Here is a 27,767-nt window from a genome sequence, read left to right as displayed (position 1 = left end):
GAGATGAATTATAAACACAAATTAAGTACGTGAAAATTCTTTGGAGCGTGCCCGGGTTTGAACCCACGATCTTCGGTTAAGATTCACGCGTTCTAACCACTAGGCCATCTTGGCTGCATCAATGTATTTATAGACAATGGCATTACACTATTAAAAATAATTCGCTATACGATCAATGCAACGTAAACCATAGCCACTAATATATTATGTTACTAACTCGTGTCTATTACACAGGTTCGCTCACTGTTCAAACTTGAATACAATACAATGAAATTTATGTTTAGCGGTACTAGCTAAGCAGACTTTATATTCTGACAATTATTACGCTATCACATCTTAACTATTTGCTCCTTTTCTACGCTGGAAAAACGCATCACGCGATTCTCTCACGGGAACAGTGGGAGGTATGTGGGGCTCGCTGTTGTCCAAGGCACAACAAGGAGCGCCACGGGATCGCTTGCACATGCTACCGTGACGAAACTGACCATGACCTTGCTCCTTCCTCACTCAATCTTGGGAACTAAGATGATAAGTCCTTTGAGACTGTAATTACAGGCACAAGGGACATACCATCTTAGTTTCTAAGATTGGTGGTGCATTGGCGATGTTAGCGATAGTTAACATTTCTTACACTGGCAATCTCTATGGGCATTGGTAACCGCTTACCATCAGGTGGCCCATATACTCGTCCGCCAACCTTTTCTAAAAAAAAGCTAATAAAAATCCCTATCACCAAGTAAGTTAAAGAAAAGCTTCGAAAGAACAAATACAGTGTAAATTCTTTTTGTAACTTTAAATGTAACTTTGGTTAGTTTAGCGTATTTTACATACAATTATACTATGTAGCGATACACACACACAATAAAGTCAATAATACGTCATTATTAGTTAGTAAACAGTACTTTCCAAGTTGCCCGAATTAGTAAGAACTGCGGCTGTGTGCGTTCTTTTGTTGGCATAGTAAACTCAACTAAATAAGCGTTGTTATTTGGTTCAAATAATAATGTTCGTTGTTTGTAAATATTATACTTGATCTGTAAATAATATTATACATACATAGTAAAATAATATTGACTTCTCTTCTCTCCATTTAACGACAACTCTCAATAACGCCATAAAATGCGCGGCCCCTTCAGTGTCGTTACATAGTGTTTACACTGTACTTTTTTACAAAGTACTCAAAAATTCTCTGTCATCGACTACTCTGTACCACAAAACTACGGCCGTAATATGCTTGCTCTTTACATCCCCCCCTACCCCCTAACACTAATCAGCTTCGAATAAATTATCAGAGCCTTTAGTTCAGTGCAACGCTAAGTGCGCAGCGTATATGGATACTGAATATCCTTTGGGTGAATTAATTTTGCGAAAGTAGAAATTATTGCTACCGTCGCAATGAGTAATTATGTTAAAACTTGTAATGTTTGCTTTTAATTGTTTTTCGGTTTTTATATTTAGATAAATTTGATTCTGGTCTTCTGAGCAATCTAGGTACCACTCATATCCACTCTATCAATACTGTATTGGTGTGTTAAGGCGAGTGAGCCAAAGTAATAAGAGACGCAAAGAATACAACGTACTTATATAAATTATTCTGATTCATCATACTTTCACGACGAGATGCTTTTAAGGGGTTCCTTAGTCCGGTAAGAAGTCAGAGTGGGCAGCTAGTATTGTAAAAGGCCGATAAAAAGTTATTGGGATTTTCTACCATCTACGTAAAGCCGTTGAACTTATTCCTGAACTCTTATCGGTCGTGTCGAGATGATGATGATGTCTTCCTGACAGGTTTCGGCCACTTTCGCCAATCTCAATGGAGATTAGCCAACTGTGCAATACATATTATAGTGAACCTTGTGTGCACAAACACAGATGCACTTTGTATTCTTTCACTGTCATAATTCGATTCGATTCCGATTTTTTTTAAATCAGATTTATATTAATTTTTTTTTAAAACATTAATATATAATTAAATATATGTATATAATATGAGTACGCGCTTCTGAAATCGCTGCGGTTCGGTCTGCTCAAATTAGACAGCGCCGATTAAAGAATAAACGGTATAAATACATTCAGTGTTGGTTTTTTTTTCTAATTAAATCAAAGCATAAATATTTTTAAAATTTACATACGATCTTCAATTTATAATCGAAATACAACCGATCGAAAAATATATTACGAAAGTCGGTTTACAATCAGCGAAGCAATCAAGAAATATACTCAAAAATATATCGAATTGCTAACCTCCTCTTTGAAGTTGGCTAAAAAATATACAATTACGATGCGAGATACGATGGCCATCTTGCGTCTTATCTATTAATACTTTTTATTAAACAATAGAATAGTAGACAACGGCACAAGAGTTACAGCAAAGCCCATATGCAATGTCAGTCAATGTTAACAGAAGGAAATTTAAGTCAGTTTGATGTGATTTATTACCGACCGCAAAAAAAAAATCAAATAGAAATAATAAAGATCGATTATATCAAATATTTAATCTTGCCATATGATTTCAGTTGTTTTTTATTGCCAACATATATATATGTATACGACTTATATGGAGCGACATTAGTGCCATGCTCGATGGGACTTGTTCTTGTGTGGGATGCAACTTGCACAGATACGCTGGCAGTATCTCATATCAAGAATACGTTTCGTAAAGCCAGTGCAGCCGCTGAAGCTGCTTAAATACCCAAGCGCCGCAAATATTCACTTTTATCCAACGGATATGAATTTGCGGGTCTGGGTTTTGAAACATCGGGTCCATGGTCGTCCGATACAAAAAAATCATAAAAGATATTTCTAAGAAACTGGTCCACACTTCTGGTGACACAAGAGCTGGCGCTTATTTAGCCCAAAGGCTAAGTCTAGCGGTGCAGAGAGGCAATAGTGCTAGTCATGGGTACAATGCCACAGGATAATCTTTTAGACGGAGTGTTTTTGCTTAAAATTTGTAATCTGTATTTTGTTCTTTTTATTTTAATTTTGTATTTTATAAAAATGTCTGTACATAAAGAAATAAAATTGAAATAAACAAGTATTATGTATACGACTTCCTTATTGTAAATAATTAAAAAACTGCATTGATATTCTTAACGAACTCGTTTCATTACTCAAACGTGAAATGTCGACCCCCGACTTACGGCGACACTATTTTGATGCGTGTATCCTTAAAATGTTATAATTACTATCGCATATCATTTTCTAACATTTCACGACCGTTTTCAGCGATTAGTTTCGTGTTTATTCTTACAAAATAGTAATGAATATTTTTGTTTGTAATCTAGGCGTTCGCGTTTCTTGAGTTAAACTTTATGAAGCTGTTGTTTGCAGTTACGTTCAAGTTTATGGTACCATGTTATGACTGCCTCGTTGGTCTAGTGGCCAGATATAAGACCGTAGATCCCGAAGTTCTAGGTTCAAGCTTTTGGTCCTTCACCTACTTTCCTGGTCTTGTTCGATGGCCATTCCACCGGTTCGTGAGAATTAAGGAATACAGAGACAGCACCTTTGATTGCGCATACATTTGTGCACTAATATGTCCCGCGTAGTTGACTAATCTTTTAGCCTCCGATTGATCGCCGTGACTGAAAACGGTTAGGAGGACATCGTCACTATCAATTTACAATAGATGGCGTGGAAATCGTATTCGATAATTATTTACAAATCACTTAAACAACATAAAAGAGGAGACGTGGTTTTTTACCTAACTGAAAAAACTCCTAAACCAATATACTAAAAACTTTTACCAGAAAAAGAGACACTTTTCGAAGAAGGTTTTAGTACCTAAACATGCTTTAAATTTAGATTATTGACATGACAAACCTGAATTTAATATTCTTGTAATAAAAACGACACAATTCGTTATGATTTTTCGTAAACTTTTTTTTCGTGTTCTGATATCTGTACACGATGTAACTTTTAGTGTGTGGCAGTTCGCGACAACTTTAATGCCGGTACACTTTATTGATGCATAAAAAACGCCTATACATTGTATACATTGATTTCATTTGGTATCTATATAATAGACTGAAAGTATACCTGTCAACGATTGACTGAAACACATTTAAATATCATATACTAATTATATTTTGTATAGAAGTCGATAATATCATGAATTAATCTATGTATTTTCGTTGTAGTTATGTACCAGCCCGCCTGGGTAGGTAATTCATCACATTCAATTCAAAACAGCGATACTTAATGTTATTGTGTTCCGGTTTGAAGAGTTAACATCTTAGTTCCCAAGATTGGTGGCCCATTAAAGATATAAGGGTACATACATACATACAACATACGTGCACATATACATAAAACATACAGGACACATTTAACTCAACATAAGATATCGGATAGACGACACAACGGATGATCGCATGTGGTACAATGGACAAACTCATTCCTTATTTCCGTTGTGACGTCGTCCTTTGTCTTATGGTGTCGCCGGGCTGACCGGCCGCCCTACCTGCGCGAGCGCATAGATGCGTTCGCGCGAGTAGACCAGTAGGCATATCTGTGTACTCGCGCGCCAGTTGAGTTCCGATCACCGAGGCGACACCCGTGTTTGTGTTTGCAATTAGCTTACGTTACTATCGCTCATTTTAACTGTATTTTATTGACTATAAACGTTCTTTTTGTGTTTCGTGTGTGTAAATAAACATTTATATTGACTGTGTGTGACTTTTAATGGACTAATATTTGGCGAAATTACATCATTAATTCACATTCACCCACAGGTTTGTTAATATTTTATACAGTGATAAATGTCTATGGGCAATAATGACCACTTACTATCAGGTTATTTATAAAATTAATCTGTATCGAACTTCTTTATTATTTCGCTAATATTTTAAAGATTCGTTTGTAACCTATGTATTCTGAAAATACTGAACCGACTTTAATATTTTTTTCGCAAGAAATAAAACTCAAGATCCAGAAGTAACATAGGCTATTTTTATTATATTTTATGTTAGTAACAAGCAAATTCTTTCAAAAATTTATGAAAGAATTATATATAATCGCTTAGAAACATATTAAGGAATTCAAAATTTCTTATATAATAAACATTACGGTTTTAGACAAAAGTCTAATACTCTATCCGCAACAGTACAATGCTCTAAATGTTTTTTTGATTTTCAGTATTGTAAATTTTAAAATGTAATTATTTTTATATATATAGACATTTTTATAATATACAATTATATTATTATTATTTTTATATAGTACTTTATTTGCATACTAATAAAAAAAAGATAGAAATATACACACAGAAATACAATTGAATAAAAATCACAAAGAATGAAATTAAGAAACGCTAATAACATAAAACTATCAAAACTTTGTACTATTAACTATGGCAAGAAAAATATTTTGTATGAAGGAGCAAAACGATTTATTACCAAAAAATATTAAAGAAGCAAAAATGCATCAGTTTAAGAGACTATTAAAAATACATGTTCAAAATAACATAATATAACGAAATACATAATAATGTAAAATAATTTATTAAATTTAATAGTATAAAAAGTAGTATTTATGTATGTATTTAAAAATAAATAAATTTATTAAAATATAAAATAAAATAAATAATAATAAATTCTCACTCACTCACACCACTTCCTAGCTGCACTTAATCCGTGTATTTGCGATAAGACTAGTCTATCGACAATAATGCAAAGTTTTCACAGATACCATCTTCGAAATTGTATTTTTATATCGTTTAATAATATCATGTATACATAACTTTGCCACGCCGCTTCGCAATTGTTGTAGTAATATTATGTTCTCATTTTAATGAATGTGTTTCTTGATGAGAATAAAGTTTCTTTAACCACAAAAACTGCAGGTTCGCCAGCTTGGAATTCGTACATAACGCGTATATAGCGTCCGTATGAATTATACACAAAAAAAAAATAGGTCAAAATTTCTATACTTATTTTTACAAGCTTTTATTTAACTTATATGTATTATGTGTGGGTCAAATGTATCCAACTGATTAAGCTGTCCTTTAAAACATCCCTAGTATATTTACGCCCTATCGTAAATAGTTCATAATCGCCTCCAGATAAATGCTTGAAATAAAAGTTTATTTATAAATATTGAGCCTAGACGCCCAGTTTGTTAGAATACCTCAATCTAAAGTCTAAGCCAAAGATTGCGGGCTCAAAACCAAGCAACACTGAATTTACGTGCTTTTATTTATTAAATGGGATAAACTAAATCTTCTTCTCAATTGGAGAGGAGATTGCTTTACTATATACATTGACATTTTTAATACATTACTACATAGGACTTTAATGAGCATATATAAACCGAAACTAAAAATAACTGCTGTACAAATCATGACTCCATGGAATGTTAACAAGAATTCTAGCATTTCCCATTGGATGGCAATACTGATTTTTGGGTAAATAATTATCCAGCTGTACCAGACATTAGTGTAAGTATTAAGACCGAGTGCTATTATATGCTTCATAAAATTTTTGCACTTTTACTTTCAATGTCAAAGTCAATTGCAAATGGCTCAAAGATACATTAACATAATATTCAATGTTGTTCGCAATTTTAAACGATGAAACAGACCATACATTATATTCATTCGAATACAACTAGAGTTTTCTCTTATAACAATTGAAGTTAAATAATTTAAACCTCCTTTATTTTCCACGAACATTTAGAAAAAAAAAACTCGTTCAAAAGCTATCCACTTAAGTTGAAAATATTTTCCGGGGCGTTTTATTTAACGCGGGGACACGGAAAGCATAAGGAGACTGCAATTTGCCCACAGCATTAAAATAGCTTGGGAATTTGTGAATATTGGATAGGAATTTATATTAGATGAAACCTCGCGTATCGTAGACAGAGTGTTAAGAAGGCTATAGAGGGAGAAATCTAACCTTAAAGTCATACTATACTAGAGTAGAGAGGGGAACATAATTTCTATATGGAATTTCTAAGAGTAATTAACTAAATCTAATCTAATATCTGATAATTTGTAATCGTCATCATATTTTTTGCCTTTCCCCATTTTAAGAAGAGACGAGCACATCAACCACCAAATGATAAGTACACACTTTTAACTATCACTCATAACAACATCAATGTACCACCACCAACCAACCACTGATGATATTATGTACCTTGCACTGTTAATTACACTGACTGGCAAATATGGTTACGAAAATCCATTCGTTAGAAGATCGTGTATATCATTCGAGACAAACGCTGGTCCGTTTGTATGCCACCTTTGCCACAAAACAACACTTGTAATTAATTTGTACGTTTCTTCCATTCATCTCTCTCTTGCCGTATTCTCATTTTTTCTTTTCGTTTACGTCATGTCATCACGCACAGCAAATCATGTCAGTATACCAATCTTTTATCGTTCTTCCGTACCTCATGGTGAGTATAAATAAGGCAAGGTATTTATACCCAATATTCTTATTGTTATTGGATTTTCATTACATTATATAAACATAGTTGTACCATTACATAATAATAATAATAATTTATTATCTTTATATAATAATAATTACGTGCTATGATAAAAAAAGCCGAGATGGCCCTGTGGTAAGAACGCGTGAATCTTAACCGATGATCGTGGGTTCAAACCCGGGCAAGCACTACTGAATTTTCATGTGCTTAATTTGTGATTATAATTCATCTCGTGCTTTACGGTGAAGGAAAACATCGTGAGGAAACCTGCATGTGTCTAATTTCACTGAAGTTCTGCCACATGTGAATTCTACCAACCCGCATTGGAGCAGCGTGGTGGAATAAGCTCCAAACCTTCTCCTCAAAAAGAGGAGAGGAGGCCTTTAGCCCAGCAGTGGGACATTCACAGGCTGTTACGGATTACGGAATAATAATTACAAAAAGGATTAAAATTGGAGAAACTTTGGTTTTGATGTGTATCACTATAAAAATACCGACAACCTTTCTCACTCAGTTATATAGATAGACTACTCGTTCTTGAGCATTGATCTTATTTTTCAACTACAATAGCCATTAACTTAATATAAATTCAGAATGCGCTTAAGATTCCGAATAAACATACTAGTATCAAGAATTTTTATAGCTATACTATTAAAATTCCCAATTGTATTACAGTTCGAAATGAGTTAAGCAAAAAGAGAATGTACACGTATTTAAGCGGTTGAGAGGCACAATACATTCTTAAGAAGGCTCATCATGAATACCCTCAAGTAATATATCTAGCAATTATAAAATCGCCTATGTTTATAATAACCGCCATCGTTATAGAGTTATGAAAAAACTGACATTCAATATCAAATATTACCATTCTCTGTTCCATTCATATATACAATATACGTCTATGGACATAATAAAGGCTGAATAAAAATATAATTATATTTATTAATCTATTATTATATAAAGAATTAAAGTCTGGCATGTCTATTTGTTTAAAAGCCTTCCGCATGAGATTATCTTTTGATGTAGCGTCGCAGTGCAAACTAAGAAATTTATTGTTCACACCGCTGACTTATACATTGCCTAACACGATTCAATCGCAATAAACGCTTAATTAATACTTATATTATTTTTAAAGAAAGAATAAAAGTTCGTTATTTTTAATATACATTAGTTACCACAGGCTAATAACACAAAGACACAGATTATTAACAACTTTGATTAGTCAAAACTATAAAAAAAAAAATACAAAAATCACATTGATATTGAAAATTTAAATAATTTACGCACGCATCATGTTGAGGTTCACAATTTTATTTATATAACATCGCTTCTCTTGAACTTTTGTTTGTCTTTTTTTATACTTGTGTTTGTCTTTTCTTTTTTTTTTCATTATGAGTGTGTAATAAAGTTATTTAATAATAATAATAATATTGTCGAAAAGTATTTTTGTTTTAATTAACTTATATATAATGTTTTTGACATAAAATCATATCAACTCCCAAACAGTTGTCGAAGTTTATACAGACTAGCTAGGCTAGGCAGTTTCCGAAGACAATCAGCCTTTTTTTTTAATGTTGGGAAGGCAAATGACTCCACTCCACCTGATGGTAAGTGGCAGTGGAGTCTAAGCACGACGACGGCCAGTACAGTCGGAAGAATGATCTGCACTAGCCGCCCCCGCCTTACCGGCCCGCAAGACGCCTTCACGCCTCGATTGAAGGACCCCGTATTAAATTAATTTTAGTAGATTACATAATTATATGAGATATCTTTTCAATTGTATTTTACATGATTCTAGTAAGTGTATTTATCGTTACTTATTATAAATGCCAAAGTGAGTTTGTTTGTTAAGCTTTCACGGCTTAACTGCTCAACCGATTCTCATAAAATTTAGCATACACGTTGTCATTTGCACAGAAAAGGAAATAGGCAAACCACTCGTACATATAGTTTAGTATAACATTAAAGTCAGTGTTAGCATAGTTTTTTACCAGAAAACTTTGGTAAAAAATAAATCTCAGCCTTTTTTTTAACGCTGGAAAAACGCGTTACGCATTTCCCTCACGGGAACTTTGGGGGGGTATGTGGGGCTCGTTGGTGTCCAAAACTCCAAAGCTCGTTGGTGGCGCCGAGCGCGCCCCGAACATCAGAATACCCACTAAAAAACCAGCGGTTCCCTTTCCGTCTTAACGAGGAGCGCCACGGAATCGCTTTCGCATGCTACCGTGACACTATCTCAGCTATTACCTACATTGAATATACAATTAACAATAATTGCTTTTTTTATTCAATATCAGACTCGCTATCAAATTCGCTTTGCAAGGTATATTTTAAAGCAAAGATTTTTACTCGTCGGCTGCCACTTATATATAATGCTACGGTCACACAAACCAAATTCACGATAAACTGTAATTTGCCATTAACAAGGATTGAAGACATTGGCGTAGAAGCTAGATTCAGTAGCCGCATATTCTTTATGAAGAAAACCCCTTCTAACAAGAACCCGTTCAATATACAGAAAGAAACTTATTATTATATATATAAGTATAACTAGTGCTAAATTTGTCAGTATTAAAAAATAAAACCTATGCATACATAAATAAAAAAAAAAACAATATATGTATTTATTCCTTATTTCTTTTATTATTTAATAATACATTGAAATTTATTAATTACGTCACAGCAAGACTACAGCCCTTAGTTCCTCTTTGCGTCCAAATCGCTGTCTGTCACCATCTAAACAGCGTTGTTTTGGGGTGATTACTTAAACAATGCTGTCTCCTTCTTTCGAATGTCAAAACAATAATGTAAGAAAGAGCGAAATAAGTCTTAAACTAAACATCCGCTAAATATAGCATTTATAAGTAAGGCCCTTAGCGCTCAACTATTGATGATACGAATTACTTCACACTCTACAATTATACAATGTTACCCCTAAAATAAGACATGTAGCTCACCTAATTTTATCTTATCTCTTAAAGACCGCAACCCACTATCTCATAAAGCCCGTAGCACACAGCGCGTTCTGTTTTTTCCCTACTGATTTATACCACGCTTATCGCGCTTCTGAATTTATTTGTCTGCTAGCTGCAGCCCACCATTGGTGGCTTTGCGTGGAGACAGAATAAAAATATAGAATTGCCTTTTTTAATCTGTACAAATAATAACTGTCAGAATTCAATTTTGTTAGATTATTACTGAATTTGAAAAAACACGCAAGACCAAAATTTTGGTCTATTATTATTCTTTATATTTTACTAAAATATTTATAATTAAATTAACATAAAGTGTCATATTAATAAAATATTTTTTAAAGCTGAGAATAGTTCGTCTTTGTTAAAAAACATTTATTAACGTTTTTTTAAAAAAATAAGGAAAATGTTAAATCCACTACAGACATATTTCGTCTTGTTTTTTCCTGGTTTGAAGAATACGTGAGCCTGTTTAATTGGAGGTACTACTCTAACATCTTAGTTATTACGGTCGGCGGTGCATTGACAATGTCAATGCACTTACGCGAAATTTACCACTCACCATAAAGTTACTTACTTTATGGTGAGTGGTAAATTTCGCGTATATTGACTAATCTACCTTCTTAAAATAAACATATGTATAAATAAATTGACGTTGAGTATTATCTAAATTTGAAAATTATTTTTCTAGTAAAAGTTACAACCTGTGAATGTCCCACAGCCGGGCTAAGGCCTCCCTTCCTTTTTTTGAGGAGAAAGTTTGGAGCTTATTCCACCACGATGCTCCAATGCTTGTTGGTGGAATACACATTTGGTAGAACTTCAGTCAAATTAGAAACATGCAAGTTTCCTCGCGATGCTTTCCTTCACCGTCAAGCACGAAATGAATTAAACACAAATTAAGCACATGAAAATTCGTGCTTGCCCGTATTTGAAACCCACGATAATCAGCTTAAGATTCACGCGTTCTAACCACTAAGCTCGGCTTAAATATATATTTTCACTAGTATACTAATTAAAAGAAATGATGCCGGTCTCAGGACCTATCTAGTCTTTACCTAGGTCTATTATCCTGTTGTCTCTGGTGCGGTAATTGTACATTATAAACATGTGACCGAGTGCGCGGCTGACGCGGATTACAGCCGCATCCTGCCCCGCCGCGACATACTGCATTGTTAAATTAATTATATTAACGAATATCTTCCAATACGCCTTTTGAATTACAAATTAGAACTTAAAATAAAAGATCGTTGTCAATAAAATCATAATAAAAAAAAAATTAATAGTGTTTGAAGTAATGCAAGATTTTGTCTGTTTTAAAAATAGATAACATTTTTTTATATTTGAGCGACCAATTGATTACATTATGCATTTCCTTACTAAAATATGTGTTCTTTGTGGTTTTATGGAGAAATAATAACGAGACAGCAATAACACTTCTCCTATTATGATTACCTACGCTAAAATATTAATTAAACGATATATCTTATGTTCACAAATTTTATTAAATATTCTATTAATCATATAAATAAGTCATATTGAAGATGAAAATTGCAAAAATATTTAATAAAATAGCGGCAATAAAAACACGTCTCTTTTTCGAGTTACGCTAAGAGTGGTTTTGATATTTTAGAAAATAAAATATTGCTTGCATTTAAAATACTTTACTTTTATAATCAATTTGATATAAAAACCAAGGCTGCTTAAATAATCACTTTAGTATATATAAAGAAGTTAAGTACTTAATAAATTACCTACCTAAATAAAATGTATTTAAAATATTAAAATCGTGTTTTTTTTAATGGTGATTACAATTTATAAAAAAATGTCTTTGGAATCAATAATAGAACCTCTATTATGCACCTGACCCTATGAACCTATATTATTAGTATGAAAGTAAGTCTTAATTATGTTTATCTTTGCAAGTTTTTCCTGAAAGTAAGCAATTTTTTCATAAAAGAATTAACTAATTACAACCGAGCGAAATTCAGTCGCCCAGGTACTAAATGCCAAACAGTGATAAATGACAAACATGTGCAGTAACTTATCAAGATAAATAATTTATTTATTTTTATGAACCTTTTGTCTAAATGACCATTTTAAATAAAATATATGATATCTAAATATATATTATATTGTCTTAGGCTTAAAATTTCAGATCAAATAGTTGAACTTCTTTTACAATTCAATCGCAAGATATGACGCAAGATACACCTATCAAATGAAACGAAAAACTAGTTTGTAGATAATATGTTCATATATGTAATAGTCTTAGTTCCAGGTAAAGTCACACCAAAACATTTTAAATTTTGGCATTGTATATATGTAGGCCATAGTTAATGCGGATTAAAATATAAAATATCAGTAAAACAAAATCCTAAGTCAAATATCTGTCCGTTGTGTGGAAAAGTTAACGAAAATTCTAATTGCAGTCAAAACGGGTACTGGCTCGGCAAAATTGCTAGGTCTCGACTCTCGGTCTCGGCCAATAAATGCAATAATTGACGGAACGGAGGAGCCTAATATTCTCCATTCGCATTCAGCGCACTTGCAACAAATTGCTATTTCTTTTTCCCAGGCGCCATATTTGTATTTTCTAAAAAGTCATTCCAGGCATTTTTCTATTAGTCAACTAATTAAAATAAAACTGGAAAAAATATTTTAGGGCAATTTCCACATTTTTGTTTTGAATAATTGTTTTTATTAGTGTAATGTAAAATCTTACTGTCTAGACGCAGTATATAATATTCTATAAACACTAACCCCACAAGAGTATTTTTAAGGTATGTAGAATTGCATAGGCATTTAGCATTTTGGACTCTGAAGCTAAAAAGTAACGGCGTCGTTATGTAACTTCCTAGGCGGGCACTAACTGCTATAGACGTGAGCAAAGCGCTACGAAATACTTTTGATATGCCAGTTTTTATCTCATTTCCTCGATTTTTTGTAATGCAACTTTTCTAATAAAATACATACCACTTTTTTCTAAACATATTGTGAAATGCAAATATGTATGCAATATATAAAAAAAAAAATATTTTTCAAGGACGGACTTAAGGTAAAGTGATTATATAATACATCAAAATTATTTCAAAGAGTTAAATAACTTTTATACAATAAATCAGATTGATAAATAATAAAAGTGCTTTTAAAGTTTAATTAGTTATTTATAAATTAGGCATAAGTTTATTAAAATCTATACGCTTAATAAACATTCATGAGTATACTAGTCTAATTAATCTCATTACATAAATTCTCTTGGCATAAAGAATATATTTTCTAATTTCAAAATTTTATAAGCCCTTAAAAATATAATACCTAATCCAATATTTTGTATTTCAGCACGATACAGATTCGTTTCGCGCCATATCGTCGAGTTTTTCCCGCGCTAATTACGCTGCACCGCGAGCGCCAACGCCGTTTGTGGCATTCCGCGACCCGACGGTTAGCTAATCGTACTTTTGTAAGATTACAGACATAGAGAACGCAATCTTTTTTAATGACAAGGCTAAACTTAATGTCTAAAAGCCTGAACGAGATGGAATGGGTTTTGTTTGGGTGAATTCTACGTAATTCTGTGTAGAAACTACGTTTAATTATGCAAAACACAATATCTTAATGTAGTTGAGCTGTGAGAGACAAAGAAGTTAAATGCTCATGAGTTTAATAGTTTAGTTTCATACATATTCACAAATTTTGGGAAAACAACAATCAAATTTATTATGCTTTATTTTTTTAAATTTTTCTTAGATTTAATTAAACTACTTGCTTCATCATGTAACTGCTGGAAGAAGGCTTTAGACGTCTTTAATGATTTCTCATTTGACTCGACACCCTTTTTAGTATTTCTGTGTTCAGTTACTTTCATTACTTGACCCTTCTTCCTTTGCAATTTCTTCTTTTTCCTTCTTTCCCTATTTTTATCTGTCTGTGTTCGTTCTTCTTTGCTCATTAGATCTCCTTTATGTTTTCTTTTAACTTCTTCTGGAGCTAATAGTGCGGCCTCACTTGCAGCTACAGGAGCTACCTCTTCCATAGAAATAGCTGGAGTATTGCTGATAATTTTCACTTCAGCTTGTGGTGCTTTTGGAGTATAATGATAGTGACATAACGCATCGAGCTTTGAAAACAATTTGTTCATAGCATTACGAACCTCAGTATGACTTTCAGGTTCTTTTTCATCCTCAACTTCACCGGATAATGCTTGTTTCTGTTTCAGATATTCTGTTTCATAAACTTGAGCCAAGCTTAACTTACTCTTAGACTGATCAAGAACTTCAGGCTTTTTGAATAGTAATTGATCATCAACTGGTTTTTCTTTTCTAGAGACATCATCCCATGCTTTATCTTTAACTCTTTGTTTAATCAGCCCTTCTAGAGTTACAGTAGTTTGTTCTGTAATTGTTGGAGGGGGACGAGTTGTAAGATCAAAATCAAGAACTTCTTCAAGCAAAGAATTTTGTGGGCGTTTTGTGGCATCTATTTCTCCCTTTAACTGCCATGGTGCTTCTGTTAATGTTTTTTCTTCTAATTTCGATATGCGTTCTTTTAATCTTTGTTGTCTCAGCTCAAATTCTGATTTTTTTTCTTCCACATGTTTGTGTCCATTTACTTGGCTATCTTCATTTGTGTCTGACTCACTTTCTTCCGAGTCTGGCTGACCAAATTTGGGTTTCTTATGTTTATGAGTCTTTGTATATTCACCATCTGATTCATTGTCATCCGAATTTGGTTCAGCAAATCTGACTTTTTTTTTATTAACCATATCATCATCACCTTCATCTAACTCCTCATCATCACCTTCATCTAAGTCCTCATCATAACTCTCAGCATTTTGTTCACCATTTTCATCATTAAAAAAATCTGAATACATCATCTCCTTACCGTCTTCATTGTCCAAGGCCTCACTATCTCCATCATCAAACATATCAACTGATTCTTCATCATCATCATCGTCACCTTTTTTTCCTTTTACCTCCATTTTCTCTTCGTTCATTAGGAATTTTTCCATATCTTGTAATTTAAAAAACTGATCGTCAACTATAGATGTTTTAGTACTCAACTTCTGTTTATTTACTTTGCTTTTAGACTTAACCTTGGTTTTTTTGACAATTTTCGGTTCTAACTGCTCATCTTCATTGTCTGATAACTTCTCACTACCAGCGTCATCAGCCTGGGCACAGTCTTCAGGAAACTGAATTGGAAACGTTAAATCATTTTTAATAGACATACTATTAGCAACGTCCCATACAAGTTGGTCCCAGCATTGGGTATTTTGAATTTCTACTTGTTGCCATATTTGTTCTTCATCGAAGTCGTTAACGATGATTTTTTTTAAGGCTTGATTCTTATTTGATTTATTTCCTTGCTCCTGAGATTTAGTAAAGTCGTAAAGCGATTTAACCAAGTTTCTTATGTCTTGTTTAATATCGTCTTGGACCGTTAAATATTTCACTGGTTTTTCAGTGAGAGTACTGAATTTATCGATCATCTTTTGCATCTTCACGTTGGCCATGTTGTTGATTGACTGTATTAAGCCTTTTCAATATTCATTTACAGTAAAATATATAAATTAAACTATATTATTTGTAAATTGGTCCAATCACAAACACACGAGGTCGCACATATTTGACAATTTTGACGTTTAACCTGTTAGCAGTCAAAGACATGCGATCATGACAGTAATTTTGTGATTGCCATTTTATAAAAATATATATAACTGTTTTATCAAATTTATTATTAAATGGTAAATATTAACAATAATCGACAACTGACTAAACACAATTTCTTATGATAAAAAAATATTTTTATCACTCATATCTACCGAATTATATAATTTCATGCAACGTGAGTATAATATGGTTATTTTATAAATCCTGTTTAATATAACACATTGTCTTGCACATTTACCTACAAAAATTAGTACACTTTTCAAGTTCAAAAATCTTACCGTCAAAGCTATTATATTATATTGCTAATCGAAACGAAACTTAGCGCCAAAAAATGTTAATATAAAATAAACATAAATGGTAAGTTGAAATACCAAAATTTTTTAATAATTTTAGACTATGAAGTTGTTTTTCTTTTTTTTAATAAGATTTGATTTTGTATAATTTTGCAGATCAGATTTAACACAATAAAATAAACTGGCGCTACTGGCAACCCTGATCACTACGTCTAGTCTAGTCTCTACTCTCTAGATTGTCTGTCGCCAGTTCAGCCATCTTTGTTTATCATTGTCATTTAAGAATTGCGTGTTCATAAAACTGCCGTAATTTAGAAGCGACTTATGGACGTGTAACGTGTTATTTATTTTTGTAAACAATTATTTTAATAATGTATAATATTTAAAACTATGTTTATACTTTTGGTGTAATAAAATAAATGCAGTGAGACAATAGAAATCCTTGGGTTCAATACAATTATCTTAGTTATAGGAGGTAAGAAATTAGTGTAACTGTCATCCGAGGTATATGTAGGCCTTAAGTGTAGTTCTACATCAGTGAACTTCATGATCTCAATGTTCCTCAAGAGTAAACTTCTTCCGCCCACTCTACACTGTACAACCAGTTGGAAATGCTAAAAGCTCAACCCTAATAAGTGAAAGGCTTGAATTATTTATCTTCCGTAATCGCGATGGTCGCATTCAGTGCAAGTGCAGTTGATAATAATAAAATATGACAAAAGTACAAATTAATTTACAATAATATAGTTAAAAAAAAGTCAAAGAATGTTTGTGTTAAAAATTATTGTAACATTTTTTACATTGGATATGTAATGACTGCCTCCATGTAATTCCTGATTTTTCTTTTGCCAGACTTTCCGAGGAATTTTTATTTGAAATCAGTATGTATCAGTAGTATGCTTCTTTATTAAATAAATAATTTGAAATGAACATTTTATAAACCTATTTCTGTTCTTTATTATTATGTTAACCATTCATGGTATGTAAAGCATTGTACCACAAAAAGTAAAATAGGAATATTTTCGTTGTCAACCCACATAGCTTACAATTTTAATTACCTCTAGTTGTCACCATAAATTATTGATAATTTGCCATAGAAATTGTCAACAGTTCTATTTAATATGTTTAGCATTCCACATATTTTTAATTTTCAGGTTATGGAGGCCCAAGACCAAATGGAAATGAAGTATAGTGCTGCTAATGAAGTTGGGGGCTTGGAGTTGTGTATTGTGTGTGGCGACAGAGCTTCAGGCAGACACTATGGCGCTATTAGCTGCGAAGGTAATTCATGCATATTATATGTGTACCTGCTTGTAATAATAATAATGTCCTCTAGACCGATTCGGCCACGGTGGCCAATCTCAAGAGAGATCAGCCAACTACGCAGGAGATATTACAGTGCACAAGTGTGTGCGCAAACAGAGGCTTACTCTCTATTCCCTAACTTTCATAATCCGATGAGACAGCAATCCGACACGACTGGAAAGAGTTCAGGCCGGGTCTGCGGCCTTACATCAAGCCACTAGACCAACGAGGCAGTCTTGAGGCAGTTATTATTATTATATGTGTACCTGCTCGTGATATACTATTAAACTATATAACTCAGGCTATGTTATATTTTTGTTGTACATAATTTACATTGAATTTGTCTACTTCATATATATGTATTTTATTTCTTTCCTTTTTCCTTTTGGTGTGCCGAATAAAATCTGTTTCAATTATCATTAATAAAACAAAAACCAAAAATATTTGTGCCTCAGGTAGACAATTCTGTGGTTGTCTACAGGTGAAAAGCTGTGCCAGCTTAGATGATTGGATCTAAAAGCGTGGACTTCTTTAAACCAATTTAATAAAAAATAATAATTTGATAACTAGAAAAAGTTATGATATATATTGAAATTTAACTTCATAGGTTGCAAAGGATTCTTCAAACGTTCAATCAGAAAGAAGCTGGGTTACCAGTGCCGAGGCAGCATGAACTGTGAAGTAACAAAACATCACCGCAACCGGTGTCAGTACTGCCGTCTGCAGAAGTGTCTCGCTTGTGGTATGAGAAGCGATTGTGAGTACCAGCCATTCCTATTTTAATATCTAACGATAACAAATACATATTTTAGTACAGTTCACTGGTATTATATAGTAGCGTTTATTTGGTCGTTGGCTTTTATTGATATACATATCAGGCTGTAAAGAAATTTTTGTGCAGATTTGAAACTTGCCCAATTTATATGTTGCCATATATTTATGAAACTATTGTAGTGTATTTTTATTATATAATTCAAGTGACATTTGAATAATTTGATTTACTATTGACTATTATTGATAATTTGTGATTATAATTCATCTCGTGCTTTACGGTGAAGGAAAACATCGTGAGGAAACCTGCATGTGGCAGAATTTCACTGAAATTCTGCCACATGTGAATTCTACCAACCCGCATTGGAGCAGTGTGGTGGAATAAGCTCCAAACCTTCTCCTCAAAAAGAGGAGAGGAGGTCTTTAGCCCAGCAGTGGGACATTCACAGGCTGTTACGGTTACGGTATTATTGATACTTCAAAGTACTTTTGAAAGTATTTGGAAATGAACATTAGAGCACACACAAAGCTTACGATGACATGACATCGTTAGTTGAGATCTAAAATAATCTATGGTATTCAATATGGATTTAAGAAACAATGAAGTTTTGTGTTTTGCCAAAGTTTTTATTGGAACTTAAAAGGAATCATCTACTTATAGTTAAGTTAGATGTTTTATTAAAAAGAAAGATCTGTTAATCAAGAACTGTTTGTATTATGTGAAATAATAGAGTTAGCAAATTGTAAGCAATATCTAAATCAAAGGTTTGTTTATCTTTATCTCCTTCTACCGCTGGATTATAGATATATTATTGTAAGTATTTAATAATGATATATCACGTAGTGACCTTTCTGTTTTACAACAAAGCCGTTAGCACCTGCTCTTAGAATATTTATGCTTGCTTGTTTTCAATCAACTCATATAAGTAATAATCTCTAACAGATAGCATTCTAATTGTGGTTAAAACAAGAATGTAATGAATGTTGTGGTAGAACTCTCCGGATGACCTCATACATTCTTGTTTTAACCACAATTAGAATGCTATCTGTTAGAGATTATTATTTACACATTATGTAATTGTAACTTATTAGTATGATTTCTTCATCTAACGCTTCTTATATTCTGTCACAAACGAAATATGATATGAGAGATATAAAAATGTATTATATATTTATTTTTGCTATTATCATATTTATACTTGATTTAGAGAGAAAGATGATACTAGATTAAATTGTGTTATTGTCCATTTAACACCTTCTCCTTAAAGAAAAATAATATCAGTTATATTTCTACATACTGCGTGTAGTTCAGATGGAAAAAAAAAAGAGAGAACATATATGTTTTCTAAATCAATGTTTTTTGCTATGCCCTGATACTGAGAATTGAATATTATGTTACATATTTTATTAAAAATTTTGATCCATATATTATTGTGTGAATAAAAACACTCGACGAGCAGTAATTCTTGCACTGTAATGACAGCGGTTCAACACGAGAGGAAGCCCATCGTGGATAAATCGAAAGGCGAGGCGAGGGAGGCTCACGACCGACAGGCTGTCTACTCGAAGCTGCTAGGCCTGCCGGGACAAGCGCAGACAGCTCAGGTAAGTGAGAGATATTACCAATAACTGTATTGCTGTCCAAAGGAGCGGTGGATTTTAATCCACCACTTTTTTCTAGAATTGTATCAGGCAAGTGCTGGTTTCCTCACGATGTTTTCCTTCCGAGCTCGAAATCAATTATTATAAATACAAATTTCAGGGCTCATATTAAATTGTTAATTATTTGATTGCTTGCTTCAAACCAAACTTCATTTAAGTCGAGAAAGCGTAACAAACAGACACTTTCGCATTAATAATATTAATAATATATATTTACTTTATTCAATATCAGATAAGTCCCAAGGAAGAACCGAATGACGCATTCGGAGCCGTCTCTCCCGCAGCGCCAACGATTAACTTCGCCCTGGCGGCTGCCGCTGCCGCGTTCAATAAAGGGAATCCAGGTATATAAATATTTACATAATCAAAGTTTTGTTCTTTTAAAATATGGTTTATTTATTTATTTAGATTAGCGGACAAGTGTTTTATATTTATATTAAAAAAAAAAACACATTCTTTTCCAAACGCTTATAAAGGCAGGTGCAGCGTTATTATATAAGAGTAGGTACAAATTATTTAATGTAATATACATAACTAAACATTTATATATTGCATAATTATTGCTAAATTGCATAATTATTGCTAAATTGCATAATTATTGCTAAATTGCATAATTATTGCTAAATTGCATAATTATTCAGAAATAAAAATTACACTACTTAAAGATTCAAATCTTGATAACTATTTCTCTGACATTTAAAATGCCACTTTTATATGAACTATATACACGAATAGCACAGATTATTTATATTTCAAAAGATGTCATCTCAAGTCAAAGTTGTTTTTTTATGCTCTTGCTAACAGAATTTACCATAGTAGTTTTTATTCCAAATATCTCTTTCGTACATATATCGTGATACAATTAAATTATTTTCATCAGTGTCACCATACCTCGGAGCTGGCCCACCGTCCGACGTGGACGGAGCGAGACGGCAACAGATCTTGCTGCAGACTCAACTCGCCAAGAACCTATTCAAAATGGGACAGTTCGGTAAATTCAATTTTCTCTATAAATGTTAGCTAGCAGAGGCAGAATAGTTCCTTTGATTAGATACCGTAGGGTACCATTAATCCGTATCCTAGTTCTTTGTATATTTAATCTGGACTATAGAAAAAACAAAACAAATCAAAGCAAAACGCAGGATAGAATGGAAATCTTTAGATGAGGTCTTTGTCGGAAGACAAGCTGTAGGAGATTATCTTACTTAAAAAGTTTAGGACATCGAAAAGGAAAAAAATATTTTTACAATTATTTGTATAAATACGAACAGCAATAAAGGCTTTATTATTATTATTATAGAAAAAACAGAATTTTTCTTTTTTTTGTTAAGTTTAATTCATTATCATAAAATGACTTATTAAAAGTAGTTGTAAGAGCCTATTTATAGTAGCACCGTCCCCCAGGAGTTATAAACGAGTACCTGCAGTCGGCGTACGTGGCGGCGGCGGGCGACGGCCCGCACGCGCCGCACGCGCCGCTCGCGCCGCACAGCGCGCAGGCGCACGCGCACGCGCACGCGCACGCCGACGCGCTGCTCGACGGTGACTTGATACTTCTACTATTATTTTATTTTATTTTTTCAATAAAAAAAAATCCCGACTGATATAAAATTTAAGATAGCCTGTAGTTGACAGAATGGATATTTATATTTTTGATGAACCGTAGCAATGTAACAATAGTCGGTGAGGAAATTGTGTGTCCTGGTGTGCGCCTAGCGAACGCCACCAAACCTACAACAGACATTAAAAAAAAACTGGGTTTGAGAGATTAGTTTTTAATTTCTTTGAGTCTTAAGTCGAAGAATTCAACAAGTTTCCATTAATAAAGTCTTTGGGGTTTATATTAAGAATGAGAGTTCCACAATAGGTCAAATTTATTTTTGTGTATATATAAATGCATTTTATGTGAGAAAAAGAGTAGCTACCGAATTTCTTGTCGGTCGTCCTAGGAAACATTTATATTACTAATGGTGCTAGTTTTTCTCCATACTGAAATTATTCCTGTTACATGTTTTTATTTTGTTAAAGAATACGAAGCAATGATATTATATATGTTTTATTTATACTGTGATCATTTCCTAGAAAACGACATGCTAATAAGTTAAAAGAATTGTTTAAATATTGTGGTAATATAATCGGACATGTAGACAGTGAAACCGTCCGTCGCCTACAGGGTCGGAGGACCCCATCCTCAGCACGGCGGAGAGCCTGCAGCTGCCGCTGAGTACGCCGGTTGCCGGGGGCACGCTGCGCCTGCACGCCGCGTGCGAGGCGGCCGCGCGCCTGCTCGCGGCCTGCGCGCGCTGGCTGCTCGCGCTGCCGCACGCCGCCGCGTTCTCGTGCGTACCCTCACCGAACCGCACCGCACAACACCGCACCGCACCGCACAACACCGCACCGCACCGCACAACACCGCACCGCACCGCACCGCACCGCACAACACCGCACCGCACCGCACCACACCGCACCGCACCGCACTACACCGCACCACACCGCACCGCACCGCACCACACTACCTATAGTCTATTGCAATCACAATAGGAGTAGCTATTAACAAACCGTTAATACAACATATATCTATTAAAATTAATATCAAATTTCGTATAAAAACTTACCTTACTTACTGTTTAAAATGTCTGTCAAATTCGAATGTCATGTCAATTCAAGGTCGAAGTTGTTTACATGTTTACCTTCTTTCCTACTGCCATTGGAATAGACTACACATCGCTATCAGTACGTCGCATTACATCGCCGTTATCATTAGTATCTTTTTAACGTCAATAAAAGTAGATTATTTTAAATTTTAACCAATAAATTATTGAAGATATATACAAACGTGTTGTCAAGCACTAACAGTATCTATAATCGAAGTTTCCAATATAAATGAATCGTCCTCAGGTTCGAGATCCAGGTGACCCTGATGCGCAAGTGCTGGCCGGAGCTGTTCGTGCTGGGGCTGGCGCGTTGGTCTGGCGCTCTGGGTCTGGGCACACTGCTGCCGGCGCTGGCAGCGCACCTGCAAGCCGAGCTGCGCGAGCGCAACGAGCGCCCGCCGCCCGCTCCGCTCGCCGAACTGCCGCTGCCGGAGGTGACTACTCTTCCACTATTTTATTTTTTAATTATTTTCATAGAAACAATACATAATCCCGAGAATGAAGATATAACAAAATTTCGCAAAAAATCTATACATTTGCTACCTATACAAAAATATGTAGGTGATAGTAAATAGTTTGTGGGAAGTTATAATTTAAATGTTTTTCTAATGCAGATAACTATATCTGACTACTCGGACGAGCGTATCGCTGAAGTGACCGCTATGCTGTGTCGCTTGCACCAGTTCATCGGCCACATGGAACAGCTGCAAGTCTCTGACAGAGAGCATGCGCATCTCCGGGCTCTGTGCCTCTTTTCACCTGGTGAGCTAACTATATACCTATAATCCTCATTCAAATATCACTATCCTATTTTGCCTGCTGATCCAAAATGTACACAAACTATTTGTATAGATGGCGCACCAGAAATATTAACGCGTAAATTGCAAGAATACCAGTCAAAAGTACTTCGTTCTCTACGTACAGCTTGTCAGCAAAATGATGAGAGAGTGGCAACACTGCTGCTGCAATTACCCGTTCTACGTAGTTTTACCGGAACGTTTATCGAGGATGTGTTCTTTGTTGGTTTCGTTGGGGATGTATGCATCGATGACGTTATACCTTATTTACTTAATGCCGAACGTTGATTTGGATACTACGTTTTTAATCTAAGATGGCAAGCACCAGAAGAAAATTCCATATAATTTGAATTTTATAATTATTTTAATGATATATTGAATTTATAAATTGTAATATTAAAAGACAGGTTCCTGTGTAAAATTAAGTAGTTTTACATTTGTATCACACTTTTTTCATTAGAATACATATTGTAAAAGAATTGCTTGAAATGACTGAGACATAGGTTAAAATTGAATGTTTTAAATTGACATCTTTCATCATCACAGGCAGCCTTACAATGTCAACAGTGCTTATTTACTTTCAAGTCTATGCATAATGTGCAATTTCTTTGTCTTGACAATTTGACAAAGTTTTTTTAGTTATTATTAATTATAACATTCTATGCTAGTTATTTAATATTTAGTTCTATAATCTTATATATAATTATATATTTGACCATAATATCTATATCATTGGACAATAGAACTATTGTAGTAAATGTAATTATAAGTATATGACTGCTACCGTCCATTTTAATTAGAATTGTAAAAATTTAGAATATTAATGAAAAGTTATTTTTAATATTGATATATATATTAGTCTTAAAATCCTAGTAAATGTTGATGTAAGTGCCTTAATAATAAAAATATTAACATACAAATTGAATGCTTTTCTTTCCCCCTTTTTTATCTATTTAAGTTATTAAAAATGTACTTCCATTCTCACTCAATTTTCAAATTACTATAAAATTACTATACTTACTATGAAATAAAGCAATGATATACATGTAAAAGGAAAATTAATTACAAACAAAAATGTTAAGCTATTTTAAGTGTGTAATGAAACGGATAACTTTTGAACATTATAAAAAAAAACTAATTGTGCAAAGAATCTTTGATATTTTTTAAGTGTCTAAGTTTAAATAATATATAATTTGTATGAATATCTTCCCTCTTACATCCATATATACCAAATATTCAATAAAAATAAATTATAATTATTTTTACGTATTGATCCATTAGTTAATTAATTTAACTATCATATTGTTCTAAATATCTACTGTTGTACTACATCATTTCTACACATAATCATAAAACACTTCCATTTTAATCCGTATGTTCTCATGTGTTCTCTTTGCATGACATTAGCAGAACATATTTGCGCTCAACTAGCTTAGATAGATGCCAGAAAAGGAGAAAATAAGGATTTTTTTATCTGTTTTAAAATATAACTCATTGTGAAGTATGTCACAAAGCAAAATCTTTATTGTTTTTCAAATTTATGTCAACACAGCTAGAGGTAACAGCATTCTGTGACACCACTTATCAAATGTCATGTCATAAGTAATAACATACATTTCAGTTTTTCATATTAACTACCTTAATTTCAGCATTTTTCGATAGCTGTTAAGTTTAGTGCGTTAAGTACATTCTCTGGGAAGATTATATAGTCTGAGTAATATTATCTTTCATGTACTTAATAAACACTTTAAAATAGATAACCGTTTTATCATAATTGAATTTATCATTCATATTATACAAAATATAGGACAGACCGATTTTTGTTTGCATTAAAATTATATCAAAAATGAGTTCAAAAATAGCTATTGTTACTGGAGCTAACAAAGGAATCGGTTTTGCGATAGTTCGAGGTCTTTGCAAACGTTTTGACGGCATTGTTTACCTGACATCGCGAGACGAGAAACGCGGGGCTGACGCCGTCGCTGCTCTTCAGAAGGAAGGATTAAACCCAAATTACCATCAACTCGACATCACAGATCCAAAAAGCTTAACAGTTTTTCATGATTACATTAAGGAAAAGTATGGTAACATAGATATTTTGGTTAACAATGCTGCGATTGCTTTTAAAAGCAACGCTCCAGACCCAGTAGAGGTTCAGGCCGAAGAAACCTTGAGAGTCAATTACTTCTCAGTTCTTTCTACTTGCGAAATACTGTTTCCTTTACTCCGAAATGGTGCTAGAGTTGTGAATATTTCCAGTTCTTGTGGTCATTTAAGCTGTATACCTAGCGAAAAACTGAGACAGCGATTCCAAGACCCTAATTTGACTATACCAGAGCTCTCAGACCTAATGCGTCAGTATATAGAGGCAGCTAAGCAAGGCAGACAAGCAACAGAATGGGGAAATTCATCATATGTTGTGTCCAAAGTTGGTTTAACAGCATTAACTAAGATACAACAAAGGTTACTTAATGATAAAGGTGAGTGCTATTAAATCTTATTTATATATACTATCATTATAAAGACACTAATCTCAGAAACTAGTAATATGATTTGTAAAACTCTTTTTAAGTTAGATAGCTTTTTTATTGGCAAAGTTTACATCATTCTGAAATACTCGTGTTTGTAATTATATTATGACATATCTCTTTAAAACTCTAAAGTGGACCAAATAACCATAAAAGAAAAGTAAGTCTGTAATTTTCCTACAGCTGAGAGTGGATAGGTCTCTTTGAGAAGAAGGTGTGAATTTCATTCCATCATGCTGCATATATGCGAGTTGGTGGATAAACATGTGGAAAAACTTTAGTAAAATTAGATGCATGCTGGTTTTCTATGTTTATCTTAACTGCATAAGCACAAAATGAATTATAAAAACAAAATTATGGTGCTTGCCCTGGTTTGAACTCGCAATCATGAGTTAAGATTTACGCTTTCAAACCATGGGCAATGCACATTTTATTATTATAATGCTTAAGAAAAAGGCATGTGTAATCATGATTTCATGCAGATGAAACCATAAGTAACAGCTGATTTATAAAAACACTATTACAAGTTTTATGATCAATATTAGGTTTGATAAAAGTCAAAGTACAAAATCATATGGAAATATAACATATTCAATAAATTTTATATTTTTATTTTCAGATATAAAAGTGAATGCTGTACATCCGGGCTATGTGGATACCGATATGTCATCTCATAAAGGCCCATTATCTATTGACGAGGGTGCACAGGCACCATTATTTTTAGCTCTGGATGCTTCAGATTCTGTCAAAGGTGAATATGTTTGGTATGATAAGCGGATCGTCAGCTGGGCAGGATCAAAACCAGGAGAGAAACATTAAACTGCACTGAATATTATATTCAATTCTAACTTCTTTATAATGATTTGTTAATATAAGTAATATTGCATCTTGATAGGCGGTTATTTCTAGAATATATTTAATAAATTTAATTTTTGAACCTTATAACATAAGATTTATCATTTAAAAATGTACAAAGAATTGTTTTTGTTTTTATGTAACTCAATTTTTGAGGAAATATTTCAGATATTTGAAAAAAAATAAAGTGCCTTTTTAAACACATGTTTTTAATTAATGATTATTTTTAAAGAAATATACTTGATTGTAACTGATCTATCATAACTTAAGACTGACGATGAGTTACATTATCTGTGCTGTCCGCAATAAAGACTATTGGGGGCATGTAACAGATCTATCTGTTTAATCTATGTGGTTTTTTATTAAACACTGATTTTGACTCTTTCTGTCATTATTGATTTTACATTTGAAAGAAAGAGACGTACCATTGTTCACACTAAGTAAATTTTATGCCCTCAGTGCTTAACATTTGTATTGATATAGTATCTTTTCAAATATATAAATTAGATAATATGACATTATAAGATAATAGTATTATTTTATTAGAATTAATCTAATAATTTATTACAAAAGCTATGTAGTATTTCCAATTACAGATAACCATCTATCACCGACAATAATGGATTTTCAATAATAAAATCAAATGAATACTAGCTGTTCGTTTCCACGGTCGTCGACCTTACTTAATGATGTCATAGACACAAGTTTTGGTACTGTCGACAAAAAAATATGATATTTAATTAATGTTCAAAGTTCGAAGGGCACCGCGACCCTCCTCTTAAATCCATGAAAATTAATTATCGTTTAATCAAACACTTAACGAT

At 33.3% G+C, this 27,767-nt stretch overlaps 3 protein-coding genes across 5 annotated transcripts; 2 read left to right on the top strand and 1 right to left on the bottom strand.

The window, feature by feature from the left end:
• Window positions 1-4,576: 4,576 nt before the first annotated feature.
• Window positions 4,577-24,447, top strand: LOC126777982 (nuclear receptor subfamily 2 group C member 2-like). 3 transcript variants are annotated; one of them, XM_050501352.1, is made up of 11 exons: window positions 4,577-4,736; window positions 17,526-17,652; window positions 18,284-18,433; window positions 19,931-20,052; window positions 20,342-20,453; window positions 20,990-21,100; window positions 21,514-21,651; window positions 22,283-22,448; window positions 23,008-23,197; window positions 23,378-23,525; window positions 23,616-24,447. In XM_050501352.1, exons 2-11 carry the CDS (start codon window positions 17,529-17,531, stop codon window positions 23,846-23,848), a joined length of 1,494 nt encoding a protein of 497 aa, XP_050357309.1. In that variant the 5' UTR covers window positions 4,577-4,736; window positions 17,526-17,528; the 3' UTR covers window positions 23,849-24,447. The 3 variants fall into 3 exon arrangements, with proteins under 3 accessions (XP_050357309.1, XP_050357308.1, XP_050357310.1); XM_050501351.1 differs by lacking the exon at window positions 4,577-4,736 and adding an exon at window positions 16,609-16,846; XM_050501353.1 differs by lacking the exon at window positions 4,577-4,736 and adding an exon at window positions 17,199-17,252.
• Window positions 14,054-16,055, bottom strand: LOC126777979 (U3 small nucleolar ribonucleoprotein protein MPP10). The gene has a single exon (XM_050501346.1). The coding sequence runs from the start codon at window positions 15,919-15,921 to the stop codon at window positions 14,134-14,136; it is 1,788 nt and encodes a 595-aa protein (XP_050357303.1). The 5' UTR covers window positions 15,922-16,055; the 3' UTR covers window positions 14,054-14,133.
• A 697-nt stretch (window positions 24,448-25,144) lies between the features above and the next one.
• LOC126777991 (carbonyl reductase [NADPH] 1-like) lies at window positions 25,145-27,147 on the top strand. Its single transcript, XM_050501363.1, has 2 exons — window positions 25,145-26,040; window positions 26,708-27,147. The coding sequence occupies exons 1-2, from the start codon at window positions 25,407-25,409 to the stop codon at window positions 26,905-26,907; spliced, it is 834 nt and encodes a 277-aa protein (XP_050357320.1). The 5' UTR covers window positions 25,145-25,406; the 3' UTR covers window positions 26,908-27,147.
• The last annotated feature ends 620 nt before the right edge of the window (window positions 27,148-27,767 follow it).

Source organism: Nymphalis io, chromosome 24 (assembly GCF_905147045.1).
Source record: "Nymphalis io chromosome 24, ilAglIoxx1.1, whole genome shotgun sequence".
Taxonomy (NCBI): Eukaryota; Metazoa; Arthropoda; class Insecta; order Lepidoptera; family Nymphalidae; genus Nymphalis; species Nymphalis io.
This window is presented reverse-complemented; position numbering and strand designations above follow the sequence as displayed.